Genomic DNA, 10,259 nt, shown 5'->3' on the forward strand with positions numbered 1-10,259 from the left:
AAAAAAAAAAACACAGGAAAATCAACTAGTCTTTGTCTTCAATAATTGAGGATTTAGATGCAATAAGGGCTCTTGTGTTAAAACTGCTTCCTGAGATATTGGCGTAAAAGTTTTTGATGTGTTATAACTTTCTTGTTGATGTAGTACATAAAAAAGTAGTATTGTTGTAGTATTGAAAACAATTTCTACTGCGGAAAAATCGTCAGATTACCAGTATTCGACCCTAATTTAATTGTAATAATTAATAGCTTTCGATCGAAAAACGTGTTACCTATGTTTTTTCTGAGTNTGTTAAAACTGCTTCCTGAGATATTGGCGTAAAAGTTTTTGATGTGTTATAACTTTCTTGTTGATGTAGTACATAAAAAAGTAGTATTGTTGTAGTATTGAAAACAATTTCTACTGCGGAAAAATCGTCAGATTACCAGTATTCGACCCTAATTTAATTGTAATAATTAATAGCTTTCGATCGAAAAACGTGTTACCTATGTTTTTTCTGAGTTACGCTTTTTTTTTTAAATGTTCAGTGGCCCGGATTATGCAAAAAACTCCTTTTAAAAATGTAATTTTCATTTCGTAAAACGAGTTGCATTTTTTTATTAGAACACTTGTGTAAAGGTCAGATAAATTTTAAAGCCTATGTCCCTTAGAATATTAATTTTCTATTGAAATGAAAATTTACATTTCATAAAAATGAGTTTGGAAAAATTACATCACCGCCAGTTAGCAGGTCCAAACACATTCCACAAATCGTAAACGCATGAGCCATTTTTACTAGAACCACATCGGTTTATCACTGGTGGATTTCCTACAGGGGTTGCTTACTACTTGCTGCTTTTGAATTCAAAATTTAAATAGTAGAAGCAAGATGAATTGAGTAGAAGCAAGGCACATTAATATGCTTTGAGTAGAAGTAGGTATGTATATAAAAAAAAAACGCATCGTACGACAGAGATATCTATATGAACGCAACAAAGCTTAGGTATTCTTTTCTAAAGTACGAAAGATGCAGAAAACACTTGTTGACTAACTAGAAAGAGATAAACAGAAAATAAATAATGTTTTTCTCCTCTACACACAATCATTCTATCCCCCTTTGGTCACATGATTTGCCAAGGTGAAAATAAATAATTTTCTGCTCCTCTACACACAATCATTCTATCCCTTTTTTGTCATGTACTATGCCAAGTTAGGCTATCTGTTTCGCTGATGTGAAGTGCTAATACATTTACTTTGCAATATTTGCTGATCAACTACCAACTCAATCGCAGTGGTTCGGTAAACGAAATAACAAAAGTATTGATTTTTTTTTTTTTACATACAAGTGAACGCTATGTCTGGGCCTTTTAAAAGAAAACTAACAATCCCAACGAGTTCCAAGGCAATTGAAATAACGCTGGAAAGGGACGCGCCACCATTAGTAATAACTAGAGGCACTGCAGCAGCTACCGTAGTGCATACACCAACAAACTTGGAAACCATGGTACCAGCTGCCAATATAAACCAGACAAAATACAACGTCGCTGGCTACACGGTTGGCGCCGCATACGCGACTGCGGTTACTACTACACCATCAACAGCAGCAGCAGCGACAACGTCCGCTGGTCCAGTACGGCTACCGCGGTCGAAAATCAAACGAGTTGCGCTTTATAGTGGTAGTGCTACAAAAAACGATGAGGGGACAGCGCCAAGCCCGACAACAACAGTTCCCCCTCCAAATATAGCAAAGGTAGTGGCAGCGTCAGCTGCAGAAGTGACGACCAAAGCAGCGGCAGATGACAACGATAGCGATAACGATGAATTGCATATGCAGAAGAGCGACTCGGACGAAGATGGGTATTCGAATATCGATTTTTTCGATGACAATTACCAACTTATTGAATGTAAGTTGAATAGTTATTTTTTATTTTTTTTTGAAAATTTCTTTTCATATCAAATATTTACACAGTATGCGTTGGTAGCTAAAGGCAAAGCTGCATTTTCCCTTATTTAAATAGCCAGAATTTTGCACATACATACCATTCAGCTTAAATATTTGATATGTCATGGAATCTTTGTCATCTAAAATCGCCCCTAACACACTTATTGATCTTATTTACTTTTGATTATATTTGCATATAACCAGCCGATGAATCCGTAGATGAATTCGATCCAGTTTGGGGCCATGCTTTAATGCAGCCCAGCAAAGTTTTTAATTTTAATGGAAAATGTCAAGAAAGCCTTACAGACGACTCCATATTTGAAAATTCGATTTCTTATTTTGATATGGTGCTTGGGCCGAGGAGAGAGTTCTTCACAAAGTTGGCGAATAGTTGTAGCACTCGTGCTGCAAAAACAATCGCAAACAATTCGGGTTTTCATAGCTTCACAGCGGAAAAATTGCAAATATTTATTGGAATTTGCTTGCAAATGAGTTCATTCAGATTATTTGAGATAGAACAATACTGGAGCGAAACCGATCACTTTGGCTTTGACGGGTTCGGCGATAAAATGAGTTTGGAACATTTCAGAATGATATTGGATGTATTAAATTTTGATATGTTTAAGAAGTCCTACAGTTCGGCTCGTAACCCTAAGAGTGGTAAATTAGCAAACATTCTTTCTGACATTAAGCCTCTATTGGACTACTTCAACAAGAACATGGAATCGGTTTACTCCTGTGATCGCCGGTTAATTTTAGGCGAACCTCTAATATACTGGAAAGGGAAATTCAACTGGTTGAACGAAGTGCGGGACAAGTTTCGTTGTAACGCAGTCACTCTACACTTTTTGACTGAACCATCTGGAATGCTTTTAAAAATAGTGCCCGATTTAGAGGAGTCAGAACGAAAACAGTACACTCGTAATTCGAAATCACTTGCTCTTCAGCGGTCGGCAATTGCAATGGATCTACTAAAGTCAAAATTGGGAAAAGGTAATAAAATTAGAACAATTAATTGCACTGTGTATACATATGTATTTTCTTAGTGTACAGTTAATTAATTGCTTTATGTGCAACGTTTTTCTGGCAGGTCACTTTGTTTATGCTTCTCAATACTACAGCAGCTATGCACTTGCCTCGGCTTTGGCTAAACGACAGACTTATTGCACAGGATTTTTGGATTGCAACCGTTATGGCAATAGCAAGGAGCTAATACTAACAAGGCTAGACAAAGGAAGTGCAGTTGCCAGATATGCTGGCGACGTATTGATGGCAAAATATCGACATCGCGAAAACAGTTTTTATTTTTATAGCACCAATTGTGCGGACATTTTTGCAAATGGGGAAAAATCTGAGGAATCATCTCTTGTGGATGTAGTGAGAGAGCTGGAGACGCTTTTGTGCCCACCATTGAATATCCGGTTAAAAATGCAGAATTGTCAATTGTTATTTCCTTGCGACGAAATGAAGTGGGACAAACGATTGATGATCTACGTGATAAATTTGATTGTGTTAAACGCTTATATACTCTACATGAATCAAATGAGTTTCAGAAACATTCAATCTCCTATGCGATACGAGAAATTTCGAGAAGAAGTTATAAAGTCATTACTGAATACAAATTTGAAAAGCGATCATATTATTCTGATTTTACCACCCGTCGATGGCAAGGTTGCGAAAAAGAGATGCCAGATTTGTCGCAAAGGTGGTCTAACGACATATTCAAAGTATTCTTGTAAAATGTGTCCGGGAATGCCGGGTTTATGCGAAACGCCTTGCTTTAAGATTTGGCATGATCAACTGAAGAAATCGACGACGGAAACCAAACTTCGGGGAGGAACCCAACTAACTTAAGTACATTACGAAAATTACGGATATCGATAGTTTAGTATAGATAGACCTCATGTAATATTTTTGTTTCTTTACAGTTTAGTTAAAAGAAAAAACTTGCAAAAAACCTAATTTTCAGCCATTTGAATGTTGCACTTTATTACACTAAAATTGAATGGGCTACAAAACTGCATAGTCAAAATATTTCTAAGAAATTTAATTAAAAAGCTCGAAATTTTTACGAAAGATTGTTGATTTTTTTTTTAACATTGCCCAAAGTTTGAAACTGGGATTTACATGGTTTTTGTTAAAGAATGAACTACTTATAAAAAATTTCTAAACTAAATAAAAAGAAAAACTTGTCTATATTTGGTGCGACTTTAATTTTTTCGACCACTGTATCTATACATACATACATATGTATGTGTTTCTATCTATAAACCAATAACAAGATGCAGTTGTATTAAACTACACATGCAATAGCAATTTATGCCCTGTATGCAGCTCACGTCATTTTATATGGAGTTTTTGCTTTTCTGGAGAGCTGCATGCAGGCCTTTAAGCGGCAAGATACAAATCCACACAAAACAGTCTACCAAAACTTGCACTGCTCTTCCATATTATCTCTTTCTACCACATTTAATTTATACATATGTATATGCCAAAAGGAGACAGTCAGAGGGGCACAACAGCCAACAAGTTTATTTAGGTACGGCAGTAAAACAGCAGCAGGTAGTCAAATGGCCTATCCATGAGTACTGTCGCGGGAAAGAGAAGTGCTCAAGCACACAGCCACTGTCCTTCTCAACGTAGAGAATAAAAGAGAAAAATGCAAAAGCTTACCAAACGCAAATAATTTAAAACATACATCTATTTCGTTTCGCAATATTTTAGTGTGGAAAATATAGCAAGCCGGGGTGATATTATTTGCGAGCTATATAACATTTTTATTCACACAAAAAAAAAGTTGGTTAAGGCAAATAAAGAAAATACAAAATAATTTAAAAGTAATGATACGCACAAGAAAACGTCATGCCTCAGCGCCAGAAGGCGCTGCAAACAAAAGCCGAACGACACAACCGGCCGCTGCCCCATCGGTAGCGCCGCCGTCTGTCTCTCAGTTATCGACAAATGAAAGGAACATGGCAACAGCGGAAGGCGAAGAGGAGGAGTGCATCATTGACGATATTAAACTCGATGTTTATAAAATACAACAACAGTGGTTGAGCTCAGCTGCAGAAATTGCGCCAACGCCGACTTCGGCGTCTACGTCGGCTACTGTAGCTAATGCCAAAAAAACCATGACTGTCCAGCGTACGGCAGAGAATTCAGAAGGCGTATGTTTGTTGGATATCGATAAACATGATGGTGGTGGGATATCCGCTTCGCTGCGAGACTGTAGTCAAAATATCGAAAAAATAAAGTCAAATAACGGTGATGGTGCACAATCGATGAGGTTAAAGTTGAAACCAGCGAGTGTGATAAAGTCAGAATTCAATTTTGATGCCGACGAATTAGATATGCAGGAAACCGATTCGGATGAAGAAGGGTGCCCGGATGTTAATTTTGAGGAAGAATTTGAGTTAATAGAATGTAAGTAAAATATGATTGCAATTAATTGCCCATCTATGTATAATATGTAGTGTATGCATGCATAAGTATGTATGCCCTATAAACATTCGGACTCATTTTAGAGTCAGAAAAGTCTTAGAATTCTGAGTTCTAACCCTCATTATGAGCTCAAAAAAAAAGAGTCGGAAAAGAGCGTACCTCCCTTATACGATTTTTCCTCGGCACCCTGAATTACTTTGTTTGCTTCCCTAATTGTGATCGTGAAGTACCCCATTCCAACAAACACAATCTTAAATTCCATTTGACAGTTTTCGGTCTCTATGTTTTATTTTTTCTTCGCTATAAAATTTATAAACTGCCGTAATAAATTGGTGATGTACACATGTACGTATAAACTTTACTTTTAGTACTCAAATTACCACCAAATTCGGTAATTCGGTATCAAGATTTTGTTTGGCGAATTACGTAATTCGAGGGGTAATTGGAGTGCGAATTACGAATGAGAGCGAACTACGTGATTGGGGTGGCGTGCGAAAGCCGTATTTTAGAAGGGCACGCAGACCAATATTTATTTATTTTAGTCGAAGTTAGGAGTCATATTAGAGTCTGATATATAACGCTTTTCTAAGTGTTAAAATTAAATATTCTTTATAACTATGATTATTAATATAGAGTCCGAATTGAGTGAGCCCGGTTGACTTGCCTCAGAATCATATTTATAGCGAAAGAAAGCCTCATTTTAGACTTATAAATTGTGAGCACTCAGAAATTATTTAAAGTGTAGGTGGTATTCTGGGTTTTGGTATAACATGGAACATCCAAAGGTTAATCAAGTCAATCCAAAAACTCAAAATTGGTAAATTTGCACATTCATGCTTCTGGCATAAGGGGCACCTATTTAATATTTCTAGATTTTGTCACCTGGGTAAAAGATTGTCATATCGAGCCCTAACCGCCAAAATAACGTAAGCGACATTTTTTTCAAAATTTTATTTTTGATGCAGAAATGCATCTAGATGCTCTAGGAATATTTCTGCATCAAAAAGAAAATTTTGAAAAAATGTCGCTTACGTTATTTTGGCGGTTAGGGCTCGGTATGTTCGGCAGGTTTTGGGAAATCGAGTTNAGCATAAGGGGGACCTATTTAATATTTCTAGATTTTGTCACCTGGGTAAAAGATTGTCGTATGTTCGGCAGGTTTTGGGAAATCGAGTTTGAAGTTTGGAACGCAAAACGCGACGATAGATTTTCTCCAAAGGCTCTGGGAATGTTACTAGTTGACGAAATTCTTAATTATTTAATTTTTATTATTTATTGTTAATTACACTGGTTTACAGCAAATATGTTCTATGGATGCCACTATCCAATTTCTATGTAAATGTATACATTTGTCAACAATTGTAGAGCCACTGTGTATGACATGCGACAAAATTAGATACAAATTTCTACTAAATATCTAAACACCTTATGAACTCCCTAAATGTTTCATTCTGCTTCTAATAGAAACAAATAGCAAACAGATCTACCTACAGGGAAGAGATGCTGATACTCGTAGAGCAAATGAAGTTAAGTTTTTAGTCGGTTTTATAGACTTGAGAGAGGCAGTATGTTCTACCATTGTAAAGTTATGTTTCGTCATCCATAATCTCAAGGTAGGCAATAGAAAATTAGAATTACAAAATAAAAACGTATCAGGAACATTTTTTCCACCAATTTAAAAAGATTTCCCCACCTTCTACTACTTTCTTCAGCAGATATTTTTTATTTAAACAGATTTAAAGGTCATAATGCAAAAAATTTGTTTATTGTTTTGCACAATTTTATTCGACAGGCGAAGGAGACATGGATATGTACGCTCCAGATTGGTCAAACAATTTGGATGGCCAACGAAAGGTGTTTATAAACGAAAACTACAAAGGAATTCTCGAAGGCGCTCCAAAATCTAGCTTTTCCACGTACTATTTTTACAAATTGTTGGGTGGTGATGGATTTTTCAAAAGTTGGTCTAAATGTTGCAATAAACGTGCCACAGAAGCCTTTCATAGTACAACCCACTTCGAGGAGTTTACTTCAAAAGAAATGAGCATTTTTTACGGCATCTGCCTGCAAATGGGTTCATCACAGCTTACGACATTAGCGGAATATTGGGAATGTGAGGCACATCATGGTTTCGGGGGTTACTCTAGAAAACTGAGTTTGGACCGCTTTTTGCAAATACTAAAATTTTTAAGTTTCGAGAGTTTGCTGCCTGAAGAGAAGAGCACTAAAACGGACGATCAAAGTGAGGAAAAATTTGTTGATTTGAAGCCTATTTTGAAATTCTTCAATGAACGCATGGAATCTGTGTACAACTGCGGCCGAAGAATAGTCTTGAATGAGCCAATTATGTATTGGAAAGGCAGGCTACATTGGGCGAATGATATGAGTCTGAAGTTTCGCAGCAATGCGGTTATGCTGCATCTCTTAACTGAACAATCCGGTTTAGTACTCAAAATATTGGTCGATTTAGAAAATCCACAAAGAAAAAAGGACGCCCATAATTCAAAATCGTTTCTTGTTCAACGTCTGTCTATTGCGATGGAGCTGCTCAGCGAGAAATTACATAAGGGTAATAGTGAACTTTCTTGTTCTGTTTCATTTATGAATAAATCTTATTTAAACCCGCTTAGGACATACTGTTTTCGCTTCCAAATATTATGGCAGCTATGCACTTTGCCTGGAGCTGGGAAAGCTGGGTACCTATTCCTCGGGACTTTTGGAAATACAACGTTTCGGTAATAGCAAAGAATTGGTTCTGAAGAATCTGAAACAATATCAGTCTGAAATTAGATATGCGGACTTTATAATGATGGGAAAAAGCCGGCGCCGAGAAAAAAATATTTATTTTTATAGTTCAGACTGTCTTGTCACGAAATACATTCAAACGCGTGGAGGGCTGAAAATAGTCAAAGAGATCGACTGGCAGTTGAAAACAGCACCGAAAATACGCGCGTACCTGTTAGATTACCAGTTGGCTTTAGAACGTACTGAAATGAAGTGGGATAAACGGTTGATGATCTTTGTCATGCACCTGGTTTTATTCAATGCCTATCTCTTCTTCACTACGCACGCGCAAAGTGGCACTCGTTCGAGATCTTATCAAACGTTTCGACAAGAAATAATCACATCTTTATTGAATCCAAGATTTGATTTGGACAGCGCTGATGACAATGATCTCGAGCTGAGCATGTCAGAAAGTAAACTACGAAAAGGTTTCCCAGATAAGTCTCGCGCGCCACAATCCCTGAAGTTAACGGAGCACCTACCTATAGATGTACCTAATTTTAATGGACAGCGGGTCAGGAAGCGTTGTCGGATCTGCGACAAAGGCGGTCTTAAGACCTTTTCGAAGACTTGCTGTGGAAAATGCCCGGGTATGCCAGGACTCTGTGTAACACCGTGCTTTAAGATGTGGCATGGTCAGATGCAAAGCACAAGCGGCCACAATTGAATCTAATGGAAGTAGTTATTGCTTAGTGGTAGAGTCCGAAAAATGATATGTTATAGCGTTTTCTTTTCTCGAAATATTTTTGCATTTATTCTGCCCTGCGCCAGGGCTGTCAAGTTTCCGTGTTCTTTTCTCTGAATCTTCACATGCATATTGGGTGCTCTTTCTTTAAAATGTTGCTTCTGATAATGTTGCCATATAAGATGACATTTTTTTCGAGAAGAGAAAGCGTCATTAAAAATCGAGAATTCGGAACCTAATATTCTACTGTTTAAATAAATGTCCTTTGAACATATTGAGCACAATAAATGACAGCTTCACAAGCAAATTTTATACTTTAAATAGATAGATAATTAATAGAGGTATGCACTGCGACCAATAGGTCTATTGTGCCCTCAACCATTTACAGTTCCTCATCTAATCCTAGAGAGCCCAAAAATTTGAGGAGATCCCCAGGGATTAGCGATTGTATTGCTTCGTCACATGACCAGTAATGACCCAGGTACCTCTCCCGTCTTCTCGCGACCGCCTCGCATTCGCTAAGCAGGTCCTCAGTCACGTCGCAGAAACGACATAGGTCGTTTGACCAGATCCCTAGCTTGTGTAGGTGGCTTTAAATAAAAAACTCGGTGTTTTTTCAAGTTGATCTACAATATATAAATTTTTATAAGGTAATGAACATTTTTTTATAACGTAACAACATGGTGGGTGTCTTGTCTTGTCTATGTAAAACGGTGTATCATCTTTGCCTCAAATATTTATTGGAATTTATACTCATGGGGTTCACAAAGAAGAAGTTGATATTCACATACATATGTACATTAAGATGTCTCAGGAAAAAAATTGTTCCTTCGTCAAGCGAATCAAGAAATTTTAAATTTTTATGGCTCCCACCATAACATTTCGTTTCAATTCGATGTCTTACGTCAGCAGGACCGCATTCCATATACAAATAGGGAGTTCACAAGGTGTTGTATACTGTGGTACTGTTGTATGTCATAAACTTTAAACGGCTAAAACTATATTTAAGGAATTCGCAAGCTAACACAAAAGTTTTATTATGAAATTTCACACCGTTAAAAAATAGTTGGAGGTAATTTCAAGTCCTCTAAACATTTATTTAGCCGTTAAAAACTTTACAACATACGACAATACGACATGTACGACACCTTGTGAACCACCCAAATATTTACTTTAAAAATTCGCATATTTCATTTGGGACAAATTCTTGCAAGATAGAAGAAAGTATTCTTAAGAGAAACATTTTCGCATGTATGTACATATCTGGGAGTTATAAAATTAATAGATTTTTTCATTAGCATTGGGAAACCGAACCGATTTTCTTTGATATGGAGCCTGAGTCGGTCTAATGTGCATACACAATGTACATTTCCAAATATATACACCGCTGTCTTGACAACAAACAAACCAAAAACAATTTGAATTAAT

General features: G+C 36.9%; 2 protein-coding genes across 2 annotated transcripts; both read left to right on the top strand.

The window, feature by feature from the left end:
- The first annotated feature begins 647 nt into the window (after nucleotides 1-647).
- On the top strand, nucleotides 648-3,859 carry LOC108378248 (uncharacterized). Its single transcript, XM_017634536.1, has 3 exons — nucleotides 648-1,883; nucleotides 2,126-2,914; nucleotides 3,012-3,859. The coding sequence occupies exons 1-3, from the start codon at nucleotides 1,334-1,336 to the stop codon at nucleotides 3,773-3,775; spliced, it is 2,103 nt and encodes a 700-aa protein (XP_017490025.1). The 5' UTR covers nucleotides 648-1,333; the 3' UTR covers nucleotides 3,776-3,859.
- Nucleotides 3,860-4,292: 433 nt separating this feature from the next.
- LOC108378249 (uncharacterized) lies at nucleotides 4,293-9,444 on the top strand. The gene is made up of 3 exons (XM_017634537.1): nucleotides 4,293-5,344; nucleotides 7,155-7,931; nucleotides 7,993-9,444. Exons 1-3 carry the CDS (start codon nucleotides 4,762-4,764, stop codon nucleotides 8,811-8,813), a joined length of 2,181 nt encoding a protein of 726 aa, XP_017490026.1. The 5' UTR covers nucleotides 4,293-4,761; the 3' UTR covers nucleotides 8,814-9,444.
- Nucleotides 9,445-10,259: the final 815 nt, after the last annotated feature.

The sequence above is a fragment of the Rhagoletis zephyria genome, unplaced genomic scaffold (assembly GCF_001687245.7).
Source record: "Rhagoletis zephyria isolate East Lansing unplaced genomic scaffold, Rhagoletis_zephyria_1.1 Rzeph_scaffold_13673, whole genome shotgun sequence".
In the NCBI taxonomy this organism is placed as follows: Eukaryota; Metazoa; Arthropoda; class Insecta; order Diptera; family Tephritidae; genus Rhagoletis; species Rhagoletis zephyria.